General features: G+C 59.7%; 4 protein-coding genes across 4 annotated transcripts in view; all 4 read right to left on the bottom strand.

Annotated features, from left to right (window-relative positions):
• Nucleotides 1-770: 770 nt before the first annotated feature.
• On the bottom strand, nucleotides 771-6,305 carry BUD13 (BUD13 homolog). Its single transcript, XM_018076472.1, has 10 exons — nucleotides 6,213-6,305; nucleotides 5,706-5,790; nucleotides 5,503-5,560; nucleotides 4,164-4,990; nucleotides 3,887-3,981; nucleotides 3,562-3,670; nucleotides 3,238-3,376; nucleotides 2,775-2,956; nucleotides 2,331-2,412; nucleotides 771-2,008 (listed from the first exon to the last, which is right to left on the bottom strand). The coding sequence occupies exons 1-10, from the start codon at nucleotides 6,303-6,305 to the stop codon at nucleotides 1,915-1,917; spliced, it is 1,764 nt and encodes a 587-aa protein (XP_017931961.1). The 3' UTR covers nucleotides 771-1,914.
• Nucleotides 6,306-6,828: 523 nt separating this feature from the next.
• Nucleotides 6,829-10,182, bottom strand: ZPR1 (ZPR1 zinc finger). The gene is made up of 13 exons (XM_018076204.2): nucleotides 9,900-10,182; nucleotides 9,559-9,649; nucleotides 9,397-9,467; nucleotides 9,093-9,179; nucleotides 8,892-9,014; nucleotides 8,733-8,786; nucleotides 8,573-8,639; nucleotides 8,277-8,347; nucleotides 7,884-7,973; nucleotides 7,666-7,776; nucleotides 7,476-7,562; nucleotides 7,322-7,387; nucleotides 6,829-7,204 (listed from the first exon to the last, which is right to left on the bottom strand). The coding sequence occupies exons 2-13, from the start codon at nucleotides 9,644-9,646 to the stop codon at nucleotides 7,070-7,072; spliced, it is 1,050 nt and encodes a 349-aa protein (XP_017931693.1). The 5' UTR covers nucleotides 9,647-9,649; nucleotides 9,900-10,182; the 3' UTR covers nucleotides 6,829-7,069.
• A 542-nt stretch (nucleotides 10,183-10,724) lies between these two features.
• LOC108640726 (apolipoprotein A-V-like) lies at nucleotides 10,725-12,844 on the bottom strand. Its single transcript, XM_029962077.1, is given in 5 exon segments — nucleotides 10,725-10,846; nucleotides 10,849-11,687; nucleotides 11,858-11,966; nucleotides 12,040-12,114; nucleotides 12,292-12,844. Coding segments are annotated over 5 exon segments (1,611 nt in total). The 5' UTR covers nucleotides 12,758-12,844.
• A 613-nt stretch (nucleotides 12,845-13,457) lies between these two features.
• LOC115307689 (apolipoprotein A-IV-like) overlaps nucleotides 13,458-13,835 on the bottom strand; it is a 1,792-nt gene continuing 1,414 nt past the window's right edge. The window contains exon 2 of the mRNA XM_029962076.1: nucleotides 13,458-13,830. Within this exon, the coding sequence (XP_029817936.1) occupies nucleotides 13,563-13,830 (268 nt within the window). The 3' untranslated portion in view covers nucleotides 13,458-13,562. The remainder of the gene's footprint in view (nucleotides 13,831-13,835) is intronic.

Raw genomic sequence — 13,835 nt, 5'->3', positions numbered from 1 at the left:
ATGTGGGATGCAGAGCAAGGGCATGGGGACAAACCTGCCTCCCTGCTCCCTGGGCAGCACACGGGGACAGGATCATCACCCAAGCTCCCTGTGCCCTCATTTTGCATAGATGCATCTTAAAAACAAAATATCTGGTAACAAACATACAACAGATGTATAAACCCAGCATTGTGATGAACGAGGAGGTCCCCAGGGTAGTACCTCTAAAATTTTTAAACCCCAGCTTTCAAAATCAGCTGCAAGAGCAGAACTCGATACTGCTTCCAGGTCCTAAGCACAACATTTTTTTTAGTACAAGCATTAAAATTGCTTTACTTCCCTAAGAGCAGCTTATAATTCCAGCTATGACACGAGCCAGCTGTGACTGTGGCTCTGCAAGAGCAGCCACTGTCACTAAGCAGGTGAGGAAGGTACCAGCATCCACCTGAGCGACAACTCTGCTCACAAGGGCAAATTCAATCATTCCACAGTAGGTTTTTTCACATTTCCAGCAGCACTCAGATAAGTGAGAGCAAAAATGAGTGTGTGTCAAGTGGAACTGCACTTGTCAAGGCTGCACCTGCCTCAGGTTACAGGGGCAAAAAAATAGGACCTTGATGACAGAAGGGGGAAGTACAACTGGAAATACCTGAGCAGGCTGACAACACCCTGGGAGCCCCCACCTCACACCATCACCTCCCACTCCCAAACCATTCCCTGCCCAACAGGCTGCAACAGGGCCCAGGCTGGGAAAGATTTACCCACCTTGGAAAAACCACCACCACACAAAATCACGTAAAAAAAGAAAGGTGTTATTTACAGGTGTACACACCAATTCCAGGACTGCTAGAAACGTTACACAGGGATAAAAAACTGGGAAGTCCCAAGAGTCTGGCACTCCAGGGCAGATTTTGCCATTATCCCTCCCACCCACAGCCCTCCTAACGCTGGAGAATCCCTGGAAAGAGCGATCCTGCCCTGCCCCTGCCCACTGCTGCAGCCAAGGCATCTCCATGGAAACTGCTGCCTGCATTCCATCCCTGCTCCCCAGCCCCTCAACAAGAACAACTGTATTTATTTCCACAAGTGCTTTCTGGCACGCAGGGATTAAGGGAAGCTCTGCCCGGCCTCCAGCTCTGAGACTGACAAATCTGATCACAGGGGAGGGGTTGTTGCACTTCACACCAGAGCCCCAGGCAGCAGCGTGGGGGAAGTGCTGAGATCAGCACTGTCCAGAAGGGTCTGGGGGAACCAGCTGCTCCAAAGTATAAGGGAGGCAATTTAACCACTCTCCATACTTTTACTTGCACAAGAAATGGACCCCCCCAAAGAGTTGCTGGCGCTCCAGAAGATCCTGCTGCCCAATGCAGGTCGCTCTTCTAGTGCCAGAGCATTCCCTGCTCACTTTCCTGCTTGGACAGGGCCAGGAGAAGCTGAGTTTGAACTTCACTGCACTTTGGTGACTCTGGGATCTACAGGGCACAATAACTACACAAACTCAGCAGAAGTTCAGAAGCTAAACTTAACGTGAGTTCTGGAGCAGACCAACCCACTGCATGAGTGTAACTCCCTCGAGACCAAGCATTCGGCATATTTTCACCTGAGATTTAGGACACCTGAGGCTTGGGAACCACTCTCAGAGGTCACAGCATTTGGCATAGAACAAAAGAGTTTGTTAGAAGACATCTAAAGGGACCAGAAACCAGTGTCTTCCACAGAAAGCTGGGGGCTCCTGCAGGCAGTGGCCCCTGCAAGTCTCTGAGCTTGTCCCTGGTTGACAGGGAATCCAGCCTTGCCTCTCAGAAGATGGTCCACTGGGATACTGGATGCCAAGGACAGGGCTTGTTCCAGGGAGAGCAGGCCACTCTTCACAGCTTTGGCAGCAGGTGATGTCCAGGGGATCGCTCCAGGAGCTCTGCACAGTTCTTGTCTCACCTACATGTCCTCAACACTCCACTTGTAGGCGAGTTCCTGCACTGCCTTCTTGTTGGCAATCCGGGCAAAGCGCTGCTGCTCGAACCCATTGGACCTGCAAAGGGACACCCAGGTGACCAGGAGCTGCTGGGCAGAAGCTTTTCTGAAGCCACAAAGCTTGGTAGAGGTCCTACAAGTTTTCCACTACATTTGCTCTGGTTACTGTGGTTACCAACAGTTCACATCTCTGAGGTTACTCACACCCCTCCTGAGAGTACCAGCCTTGTCCTTCTGTCCCATCACCCATTTGTAACTTAATCTATTCAAACTTCCAACTGCCAACAACCTCACTCATCCAGTAACTGGGAATCTTTACACTATGGTCACTCTGAAGCAAAATTCACTTATTTTTACCCTATTTTAACAGAAACAAGTACCTGTCCACACCGTCCCAGCGATGCCCGGGCCAGATGTTAAACCTGTTGAGTGGAGGTGCTGGTCCCTTGTACCTGGGTTTTTCTGGAACAAAAAGAGCAGAACAGCTGTTTTCAGCACAACCAGGGGGTCACATCCTCACCCATCCAAGGGGTGTCTGCAGGTACACAGGCAGGGTGCACAGGCCACCTGACAGCCTCCCAGCTCCCAGAGGAAGCTCCCAAAGGCCCACTTCAGCAAACTGCACCCTGCCGAGTTTTAACTCAGCAGATCCTGCTCTGAGCTAAGAAATCACAGTCACCATTACTGGTAACAAGGCAGTAACTCCAGAGACCACAGAGAAAGTCCCTCAGGACTCAGCTGTTCCAGCAATTTACAGAAGAGCAGCTGCCTTTCTACACTGCTGAGGCATTAAACCACACACAGGTGTAATTCCAGAGCCAAACCTTTTTCCTTGTTCTCCTTGGCCTTCCTTTTTTTGATGAGGGCAGCCATGGGGTCTCCTTCCCTCTCTTGCTCCCTCAGCATTCGATCCAGATCCTGGTCATCGATGTAACGGGCCAAGGGCTTCTGCATCTCTTTGATGGCATCTTCCACGTTCTGCTGCTGCTGCCTCTCCTGTGCCAGCCTGGAAAACACAGAGTTTCACCCAAACCCAAGCAATCGTTCCCCGGGACTTGTTCAGTTTGCAGGATGCATCACGCTCCTCAACTCCCACTGGGTGTGCAGCATTCCCAATGCACCTCCAGCAACACAGGGAACAACTGAGGGGTCTGTAAGACATGTGGAACATGCACTCCCCTGGTCCAGACCCAAACTTGGGATGAAGTGAAATGCAACACCACCAGACTGGAAGCAGATCCAAACTAGGCAAAAGGCAGGAGATGGGGAGCATCGGGAGCACCTCACCCTTTTCCCCACTTGGCATATTGCTCTTCTCTCTTGGCCTCTGCTTCAGCCTTCAGCCTCTGCTCCAGCTGCTCCTGTGCCAGGTTCCTCTTGCGCCCGGACTTGTCTCGGAACACCGTCTTGGCGTTCCGGGATTCCTCTGGAGGGGACAGATGCCTCAAGTCACACATTTTGGAATGTTTCACCACCTCTGTGCAATTCAATTGCTGTAACTTTCATTTTGTTTGTCCTACTCTCCCAAAGAGTCTGTCACCCAAAGCCACAGCAGCTGAAGCAGAGAAGGAGAAGGTAAGCTGGGCTCAGGCCGTGTTCCTACATTCCCACCTTCCAGGTGCTTCATGCTTTTGTCTGGCTTCTGGAGCTCCTGCTTCTCCTTCTGCAGCACCTCCGCTGACACCAAGCCAGCTCTGACCCCAGATGACATCATGTTTGCCTGGAAATCAAACAAACCCCACGTTTAAGCTGGCTGAGAACAGCACACTGAGCCAGAGGTCTAACAAGGGACCACCCAAAACCACAAGGGACAGAGCAGGGACAGCCCTGGTAAAGCCATTTGTACAAAAACTTCCCCAATTTGCCAGTCATTAGACTTCCATTTGTTCACAGCAGGAAGCAACAAACAGCTAGAAAGGAAAGAGGCAATGCTTACCTTCCTGGGAGATCCCCTGGTGTCCTGGCGATGTGGGGAGTGGTCCGGGGGACTCCGTGACCTATGCTGGCCCTTCCCAGCTGGAGAGCTCCGTCCTGGAGGAAACGGATCAGAGTGTGAAGATTTGATAATCCCATACAAGGGAACAGGAATCACTGTCATGCCTGCAGAGCACCAACCCACCCGTGGATCCACCTGTGGGAGCGTGGAACATGGTGGCAGGGCGGGGAGAGCCCATGGCACAGGGCAGGTGTGTCCCACCTGTCCCCACACTCACCTTTCGTTCGGCTCTTCCTCAGACTGGGTGAGCTGGGCTTGTCTCTCCGAGGGGATGGATCAGGGGTGTCGTGACGCTGCTTCCTGGCAGGTGACAGCTCCGGGGTGTCGTGGCGGCGGCGCCTGGGAGGGGACAGGTCTGGGGTGTCACAACGCTGTTTTCTGGGGGGAGATGAGTCCGGCGTGTCGTGACGCTGCCTCCGGGGAGGTGACGGATCTGGCGTGTCACGGCGTCGTCGCCGGGGAGGGGAGGGGTCTGGAGTGTCCTGACGCTGTCGCAGCCTGGGAGGGGACAGGTCTGGGGTGTCATGACGTTGTTTTCTGGGAGGTGACGGATCAGGGGTGTCGTGGCGTTTCCTCCTGGGAGGGGATGGATCAGGGGTGTCGTGACGTTGTTTTCTGGGGGGTGATGGATCAGGGGTATCATGGCGTTTCCTCCTGGGAGGGGATGGATCAGGAGTATCGTGGCGTTTTTTCCTAGGAGGGGATGGATCAGGGGTATCGTGGCGTTTTTTCCTAGGAGGGGATGGATCAGGGGTGTCGTGGCGTTTTCTCCTGGGGGGTGACGGATCAGGGGTGTCATGACGTTTCCTCCTGGGGGGTGATGGATCAGGGGTGTCATGACGTTTCCTCCTGGGGGGGGATGGATCAGGGGTGTCGTGGCGTTTCCTCCTGGGGGGGGATGGATCAGGGGTGTCGTGGCGTTTCCTCCTGGGGGGGGATGGATCAGGGGTGTCGTGGCGCTGCCGTCTCGGGGCAGAGGGGTCCAGGGAGCCGTTGTGTTCCCCCCTCGGTGGTGAAGGGTCCGGGGAGTCGTGGCGTTGCCGCCTGGGAGGGAAAGGACAGGAGAAGGTGACAATGAGCTCAGTTTGTGTTTGGTGTGTTCAGAAACAAAACTTGCAGAGCTGTGGAGTCAGTCAAGGCTGAAAACAGCTCTGTGAAGGTGAGTTCACGTGGATTCTGCACCTCTGTGTAGGGACCTGCAGCACTGAGCCACAGCCTCCCCAGAGCACACCCCAGAAACCCTCCCAGGAGCCCAGATCATGGGACAGCTGGAATTTTCAGTTCTCCACCCTCACCATCACTCAAATCGAGAGCAATCATCACCCTGATTTTCCTGGCACTGTCAGAGGACTATGGGACCGCTGTTCCCCATGTCACACACACCCAGGGAGCTGCCAGCCCCCCTCCCAGGCAGGAGTTATCCAGCAGGGAAAAGTCCCATGTACACCTGTGCCCACAATTTACAGCAAAGCACTTGGAAACTGCAGAACCAGAGAGACAAAACCAGAAAACCAGAGTGAACCGAGAGCAGAATTCCTGGTTGAAGCCCCCCATACCTCGTGGCAGACTTGGCAGGTCCCGAAATATCCGAACTCTGGGAATCTTCGTTCTGGTCTAGAGGAAAACAATGAGAGTGACCACTGTTAGGGCTCTGCACAGCTCAGGAGCCCTCCAGTGTTTCAAGGATTTAGTTTTAACTTGTGTCACTGTTTAGAGCAGTCAAACATTAGGGTGGGAGGGTGGAAGGCTCTGCTCCCACCTCCCAAAAGCTTCCACTTGGAGTTTGTTCGGAATTCCTCCATGAGCTTCACCTCATCAGGACGTTCGTCAATGAACTCTGCCACCTGGAAACACATCACCATGGTAAACAAGAGGGCTGTGAAGGAAAAAAGAGGCAGGATTCCCACCCTCCAACACAACTTATTCAGCAGAACTGCTGATGGACACTGATGTGTGACCATCCTTTAGCTGCCTTCCCAGGGAGAAATCTCAAAACAATTTTCCAAAGCCTTTTTCTTCAACGTTTCTCCCTTCACTGCCAAGGTTTCCAGCCTGAGCTACACTGCAGCAGCCACCAGCCAGCCCAGTTCCTCCTGCCTTGTTCCAGCAGCTGTTGCGATGCTCAGAACTGCTGTGCTCTTGGAAAACGTACAGCCATTAAGAACAGGCTCTACACAGCTCACACAGCTCTCCAGGGCTCCGAGCAGGAATCCCACCCGGGGAAACAGGAGGAGAAGGGATTTGGCGTCTGAAACCGCCGGCTCACCACAGGCATGTCCGCTTCGTCGTCCTCCTCCTCCTCCTTCTGCGGGGCGGCGGCGATGCTGTTCCAGCTCACGTCGTCATCCACGATCCGCATCCTGCGGGCGGGGAGACCGTCAGGAGCGTCCCGGCCCCGGGAGGGGAGCTCAGGGCGGGGTTCTGGGGAGATTTTGGGGCACCGCGCAACCCGGGCCCGCCGCAGGCCTCGCCGCCCCCTTTTCCCCCGGGGATCACCCGCCCTGCCGTGCGCCCGGCGGTCTTCTTGCGGCGGCCGGCGGTGGCTGGGGCCGGGCGCGCGGGGCCGCTCAGGGTACCCGCTGCAGGTTACTCGGCCATTGGACACCCCCGGACACGCCCGCCATCGCGGCCGCTGCACGCGCAACCGCCGCGGCCCTGCCAGGGGAAGGGCGGCCGGCCACACCGTGTCTGCTGTGTTGGGCGTGGCGGAGCGCAGAGCGGCCACAGACACAGCTGCCGATTGGGCGTGGCCAGACGGCAAATGGCCATTAAAGGCGGGGGGCGTGGCCAGCCGCGATCGGAGCCTGGGGAGCCATGATTGGGGCCGTGGCGTGGCCAGCCGCGCCCAGCGTGCGTGAATGGAGCACGCGGCGCCTCCCTTATTTTGTCCGTGTATCTTTATCCAAACACCTTTATTTGGGGGTCGCGGCCCCGATTTCCAGTCCCCCGTCCCCTCCATCAGCATAACACCTCCCGCAGGGAGGCCCCGAGGCCCAGCTCCGCTGCCTTCAGCCTGGAGCAGCTCCCCTGACTCCCAGGAAGGGGAGAAGAGTCCTGGCCCCAGATCAAGTCCTGGTCCCTAGAGCGGCTGGGAAAGGGGCCGGAGGGGTCCAGCGCCCCCTGCTACCGGCCCGAGGCGCCCTCAGGCTCGTAGCCCTCCGTCTTCATGTCGTTCAGCCCCAGGTCCTCGTTCTGCTCAAAGGTGCGCTCGTAGCGCTCCACCCTCAGCTCTGGGTCCTCCTCCGGAGCGTACACGTTCTGTGGGGAGAGGGGAAAACCTCCTGCACTGCCCTCTTTCCAAAGGCTGGGGCACCCTGCCCCCAAGAACCCCCAGAGGAATACAGAAGAGCCCACACCATGGGCCCAGGGCTGTACCTGGAGGTAGCTGTTGCCTGCAGGGTCATCCATGATGAAGTGAGCCTTTTTCTTCCCATCTATGATCTGCAGGAATAGAGCAGGTCCAGCCATCAAGGCTCTTCCTAATCCTTCAGCACTTCTGGCAGAGGACGGGAATCCAGAGCACACTCACCTCCTGCAGCCTCCCAATGAACTCCTGCAGCTTCCCCGTCCTGCTGGGCGTGGAGCTGTCCCCCAGAGTGAAGGGGTTCCTCTCCACCTGGAAGGGCAGGTGAGCACCTGTGAGGCAGCCAGAACCAGGGCCAGCCCAAACAGGGGCACAGAGGGGGCTGAGCCCCACCAGGCTGGCACAGCACACTCACCAGGTCACGGATGTCCTTCAGCAGCCCCTCCAGCGTGGTGAACTTCCCCCCCAGCGCTCCCATCCCCAGCTCAAATTCCAGCTCTGGGATCTCCACACTGCATGTCTCGGACTGTGACAGTGAACACCCTGTGAGTCCCCATGGAGGGATGGCTGGGCCCCTCTGGACTCCCCACAGCCCCCAGAGGAGGACAGGGCAGGTATCCAAGGGTAGTGTACCTTCAGGATGTCCCTTGTCATGTCAGAAGGGTCTGTAATCCAGAGGGTAATCCTGGTGCCTTGTGGTTCAATCGCTCCTCCAGACTTCACCTAGGAACAGTTGGCAGTCAGCTCCATGCAATTCACACTCAAATCACACCACGGTGCTTTAAGAGCAGCCCAGAGGCCACTGGAAACCTGGTACAGTGCCTGAAGTCAACCCCAAACCTGGGACAGAGCCTCAACACCCAGCATAAAGCACCTCCTGACACCGCCCCCAAATCCAGCCTCTCTCCCAGCCTAGCTCCAAACCACCACACTGGGAAGCAGAGCTCAGGGACAAAGGCACCCACCCCCCCACACAAAAAAAAAAAAAAAAAAAAAAAAAAAGAGGTCAGCACTTTTCCAGCTCACCTCATTCGTCCTGTGCCCACAGGAGTCGCAGTTTGTGGCCATGATAATCACTTCCTTGAAGTGTGGGATTTCTGGAGCAGACAGTCAAGGAAAACCTCAAGGCAGCAGCCTCGGTCCTTCCCGAGGTACTGCAGGAGCTCGCTGTGAGCGGCCCTGAGACAGCTCTGCACCCTGGCAGGCTCCACTAGAGAATCCATCCAGGTGCAGCAGGAGGAGCCCAGGGTCAGCACAGGGACCCTCACCTCACCCCACCTCCCTGCAGACCCCCACCCACGCCCACCCCTCTCAAAGGATACGCACCACCTTCATGTTGGTGTTTGCCGGAGCGTTGCACTCAGGGCAGTTGGTGTTGAACTGCAGGACCTGGGGCAGGGCAAGGAAAAGAGGGGTCAGGATGTCCCAGTCAGCCCAGAAGACCTCTCCTGGGTGTCACCTCTGCACTGCAACATCACCCACCTCGTCCCTCAGATCCTCTGCAGCGTCAGGCGGCTTCGCATCCACCTCCTCCCCCTGCAAGAGAAGCAGGTTCCCTAATTTGAGGTCTCCCAGGAAACAAGGGATTCATCAGCCCTGCTCCCCAGGCTGAGAGCACATGGCCCAGCAGCCCCCAGTCACCTCCAGTCCCAGCATAGCAGCCTGCTGGGGGGTCCTCCTGTAGTGGGTGACCACGAGGGCATCGTCCCGCCGCGGCGCGTGGGGGTTCTCCACAAAGCTGTTCCCTGAGGGATCGTCGATGATCTGCGGGAAAAGGGAGCCTGAGGGAGCCATCCTGCACTCCCCGTGCCAAACAGGGGCCTCCCTCCTGTGTGCACTCACAAAGGTGAAGGGGGAATTCATTTCTTTCAGCTGCCTCAGTTTTCCAATGAACTCGTCTATTTTCCTGGCCACCTCTTCGTCTGTCGCCTGCAAGATGACACGGAATCACTTCGGTTGGAGAAGACCTCCAAGATCACTGAGTCCAGCTGCTGCAGGGGCTGCCCAGAGCTGATGGCAAAGGTGATCCTGGCACAAGAGCCCCCAGTGCTCTCCCCCACCATCCCTGCACAACACCAGCGGGCAGGGGATGATCAACCCACGGATTTGCCATCCCTGAGGAGCTCCCCCTTTCCCAGCACCTCACCCTGCGCACGGGCTGGTCCTGCTCCAGGCCTGCCACAGCTCTGTCAATGATCCCCTCGATGGTGGTGAGGACTGGAGAGGGGAAGAAAACAGAGGTGATGGCACCATTCACACACCACAGCACCCCCCCAAACTGCTCTGAGCTGGGGGGCACGTCACCCACCTCCCTTCTGGGAGAAGGCAGGGATCTCAAAGTCCAGCTCTGGAATTCGAGCCATGGCACAGTCAGTCTTCACCACCTCCCTGTTCATGTCCTGTATACACAGTTGGGGAGCAGCATTAGGATCCCCAGCAGATCCAGGGGCTCCCACACTGGGCTGTGCAGCAGCATTGGCTCCAGCCCCCTCTCCACTGGGAACATGCACATTTTGTGCTTGGAACAGTTACTGCCAAACAAATAAAGCTATTTGCCAAACAGCACAGAAGATAAACACTTTGTGGCTGGAGCCAGACCAGCCCGTGAGGGACAAAGGTGTGCACAGGGCAGCCCCCAGTGCCCTTCACCTGGCGCGAGGTGACAGCCAGGGTGTAGCGCACGCCCTGCTCCTGGATCCTGCCCGCTGACTGGATCTCTGTGTTGGACCAGGAGCAGCTGTCGCAGGAGAAGGAGCTGACAATGATCTCTTTGAAGAAGGGGATCCTGGTGAGCAGGAGCCGCGTCACTCCCTGTCGTGGGAACCCGAACCCTCAGGGCAGCGTTCCGCAGGCCCCACATCCCTGTCAGCCCCTCCCGGCGTGGGCAGCTCCCTGATCCCAAACCTCTCCCACCCCAGCAGCCCCTGCCCACCTCCCTTTCCACATCCCACCAGTGCCCCCCGCCCCAGCTGCGGCCCCCAGTGGATCACTCCATTGCTCCTGCAGCCCCTGTACCGCAGTACCCACATCCTGCAGCCCCCTGGTACCGAGACCCAACATCCCTGCCAGCCCCCTGCTGTCCCCCACCCGCAACCCTGTCCTGCTCCCACCCGACTCCCGGCAGACCCCTGTACACCCCCGGACCCTGCACACCCCGAACCCCCGCAGGACCCATGGGGGCTCCCAGCCCTGCTCTCCCCGCTTCCCTCCACTTGCGGAAAGCAGTTTTCATGCAGAGGGACTCGATCTCCGCCGGCTGCTGTTCGCACTAACGTTCGGCGACTGAGGTGGCGGAACAGGACCCCCCCGAGCCGGCGTCCCGACCCCGGGGCCCCGTTTTTCCATCGCCCCCAGCGCCGACATGGGCGATGCCCGCCGCCGTCACGTGGCGGGGCGATACGCTGTCCCAGGGCGCGTCACGATGCCCCGGGCTGTCATGTGACACGTGCTCCCATGCCACGATGTCGGCGCCATTTATTGCGGTTCATGCCCGGACCCAGGGCCCGGACCCCCGCCCATCAACCGCTTCCCCTGCCGCCTGCCCGCCAGGCCTTGAGCGCCAGGTCCCTGCCACAGCGCGTCCAGCTGCGCCCGCAGTCCTCCACGGGCGGCGGCGGTCGCATCCCGCGCTCCTCGGCGGGTCGGACGCGGTGCGTTGAGCTCAGCCGCATTTCCTTCCGTCTCCTGGTCAGCGCCCGCGTGAAGGCCTGGATCTGGACGTAGGTGTCCCGCCGGAACTCCTCCACCCGCCGCTGCACCTCCCGAGCCAGCGCCTCCCGGTATCGGCCGGGGGGGGCCGGGGGCTTCCCGAGGCTCTCGGGGTACAGGCTCAGCTTCGCCTTCAGCTGCTCTAGGTTTTTCTGGATCTGCTGGTGCAGGTCCCGCGCGTTGCGGGTCAGCTTGGCCGACAGCTCCTGGATGTGCTGGTTGAGCTGCTCGGGGGTGGCGCGGGCGTGCGGGGCCACGGAGCGGTGCAGCTCCTGCACGTTGCGGTGGATCTCGGTGACCAGCCTGTCGGCGTACGGGTGGAAGATGTCCTTCACCTGGTCCGTGTGGAAGGCGATCTTGTCGGCGTAGTGGGCCATGAAGCGCTGGAGCTCGCCGGCACCCTCCAGGAGCTGCGCCGTCACCTCCCGGCTCGGCAGCAGCTGCCGCCGGAGCTCCCGCGCCCGCAGGGACACCTCGTCCAGCAGCTCCTCCGTGAACGGCTGCAGCTGGTGCCGCAGGTCGTCCAGGTGCTTCCCGACCTGGTGGTGCACCTCGTCCACGTACGGGGACAGCTTCACCCGCAGGCTCTCCAGCTCCCTCCGGATGACCTTCCGCAGGCTGTCCGAGTCCTGGGACAGCTGGGGCTGGGGGCCCCTGGGGAGGGGTGACAGCTTCCCCAGGAAGTCTCCCATGTAGCCAACTCCATCCTGAATGCTCTCCTTCAGGTTCCTGCAGGAGACAGTCACCAAGCACCCCTGACTGACCACAGCACCCCTCTGTGCCCACACTGCCCCCTAATAAACACCAACACCCACGAGGGCCTTCCCGTGAGCTTCTGTGCCCCTGGGGAGAGAAGCAGGGCCCTAGCTGTGCTGGGGGACCCTGGGCACTGTACTCACGTGATGTCCTTGCCCAGCTTGCCATGGCCATGCTCCAGGCTGTCCTTGTCCCCCGTCAGCTGGCTCAGGTATTCCCAGAAGCTGCCCTGCCCCGCCTGGGCCGGTGACACTGAGGGTGGGAGGGTGGCATGAGTGGGGTGTCCGTGGTGCTGCCCCCCCCCCGCCCCTGTGCCCACACCCACCTGGGAAGGCAGCCAGGAGGGAGAGGAGCAGCACAGCCTTCAGCAGCATGGTCTGCTGGGCCGGGCTCTGCTGGGCTGTGGGAGAGATGGGAGAGGCTGCTCTGCCAAGTGCTCACAGGGTGGTGGCTCTGCTTCACACCCCGTAACACCTGGGGTCTCCCATAACACTTGGGGTCCCCCTATAAACACCTGGGGTCCCCCATAATACCTGGGGTCCCCTGTAACCCTGCCGTTGTGCACCTTTGAACTCACACCCAGCTCCTCCGGCTGCACAAAGCCAAACCAGGCACAAGGTGTCCCCGTCCCTCACCTGGCTCTTGGTGCCTCCCGTGTCCCTCCCGCCGGGAGCCGGCCCGCGGCTCCCCTTATATAGGTCCGGGGGGAGCAGAGGAGCGGGCGATAAGGCCCTGCGGCACGGGAAGGCTTTTTGGACCTCACTCCGTGTAAACACAACGTGGAGGTCCGTGCCCGTTCCTGGGAGGTGACCTGGGGGACGGTCACCTGACCGCCCGCTGCCCCCCGCGCTCGCTGACCCTGCCCCGAAGCCGACCTTCACATCCCAGAGGGAATGCTGGATGGAACCGCCGGGGCGGTGGGCATGGGGCCGCCGGCTGCACCTCCTGTCGCAGAGGCCGAGGGGGTGGAAAGGGAGCCTGGACCCCTGGGATGGGTTCGGGAGGGTGAGCCCGGCGCCGGCTGTGCCAGGGAAGGGTGGCATGAGCGGTGTCAGCAGCCCAGACAGGGAGCACAGAGCACACCTTTCCTGGGGCTGCCCGCTCCCGCCGGATACCCAGCCCGCCGTGCTCGGCTTTTTTCCCCCGGGAATACAAACGGGCACCCTGGGTGGGGGGCGAAGTCCGGCGCTCCCGGGGTGAAACGCCGAGCAGTCGCCGGCGCTGTTCCGGCACCGAAGTCCGCGCGGCTCCCTCGCCTGTGCCAACGCGTGAGGTCGCTCCAGGCAGCGCTGGCCGTTCTCCAGTCTCATCCCAGCCCTTCCCTTCCCGTCCCGCCAGCAGAACGGCTCGAGGGGCTCGCTGTGACCATCGCTCAGTCAGTTCCCTTTTCCTCTTCCTGAAGCACGGCCCGCAGAATCCCGTCCTCCGCGGCACAGTGGGGATGCACAGCTGCATCCCGGGGCTCTACCCTTCTGGAGCCCCCCGGGCTGCTGTGGCACCCCAGTGAGGTGATGTCGGGGCCCTGGTCCCGTGCTGGCCCTTGGGCTCACCTGGCTGCCACCACCTCCAGCCAGCACTGAGCCCCTCGCCCACCTGCCTCCCCCTTTGTGCCCTCTCCCAGGTTCCCCAGAACATTCAGGGTGATGGTCCCCCCTCAGAGCAGCTGGACCAGGTTGCCCAGGTTGCCCGTCCTGGGGCAGGACAGCAGGATACTGTGGGGAAGGAAGGACACAGACCAACATGTGCATCACAAGGTTTATTTCTGCTGCGGGCAGAGGCTGGGAATGCTCGGAGTGTGTGGGGATGGCTGGCCAGCCCGTGTCACCTCCCCGTGGCACCAGGGGGGACTCAATTCTCGGGGGGCGGGATGGTGCTGAGGAAGGCGGACACCTTCTCCCGCACCTCCTTCTCCAGCAGCTGCAGGTGATCCTCCACTCCGGCGGTACCCGACTCCAACTTCCCGCGCATCTCCTCCAGCTGCTGCACCAGCTGCTTTCCGAAGGCCTCTCCGAAGGGAGCTGCCTGCTGCCGGAAGGCCTCCAGGGTCTGCCCCACGCGCTGGTCCAGCTGCTGGGCCAGGGGGGCCAGGCGCTGCCTCAGGCTCTCGGCGTCGCCGCTCGC

Source organism: Manacus vitellinus, unplaced genomic scaffold, assembly GCF_001715985.3.
Source record: "Manacus vitellinus isolate BGI_N305 unplaced genomic scaffold, ASM171598v3 scaffold_41_pilon, whole genome shotgun sequence".
Lineage (NCBI taxonomy): Eukaryota > Metazoa > Chordata > Aves > Passeriformes > Pipridae > Manacus > Manacus vitellinus.
The sequence above is the reverse complement of the archived record's forward strand: the minus strand, read 5'-3'. Positions and strand labels throughout refer to the sequence as shown.

Bases quoted from the DNA above. Each gene is read 5' to 3' on its own strand.
- ZPR1 (XM_018076204.2), bottom strand. From the start codon at position 9,646: ATGAACAGGGAGGTGGTGAAGACTGACTGTGCCATGGCTCGAATTCCA. The intron at 9,180-9,396 runs GTGAGGTGCTGG...GTCATCTTGCAG, and splicing joins AGGACCAGCCCGTGCGCAGG to GCGACAGACGAAGAGGTGGC. The intron at 7,974-8,276 runs GTGAGCTGGAAA...AACTGTTCCTAG, and splicing joins GTGGGCACAGGACGAATGAG to GTGAAGTCTGGAGGAGCGAT.
- BUD13 (XM_018076472.1), bottom strand. From the start codon at position 6,305: ATGCGGATCGTGGATGACGACGTGAGCTGGAACAGCATCGCCGCCGCC. The intron at 4,991-5,502 runs GTATGGGGGGCT...TTTCCCTCCCAG, and splicing joins CCTGCCAAGTCTGCCACGAG to GCGGCAACGCCACGACTCCC. The intron at 2,957-3,237 runs GTGAGGTGCTCC...TGTGTTTTCCAG, and splicing joins TATGCCAAGTGGGGAAAAGG to GCTGGCACAGGAGAGGCAGC.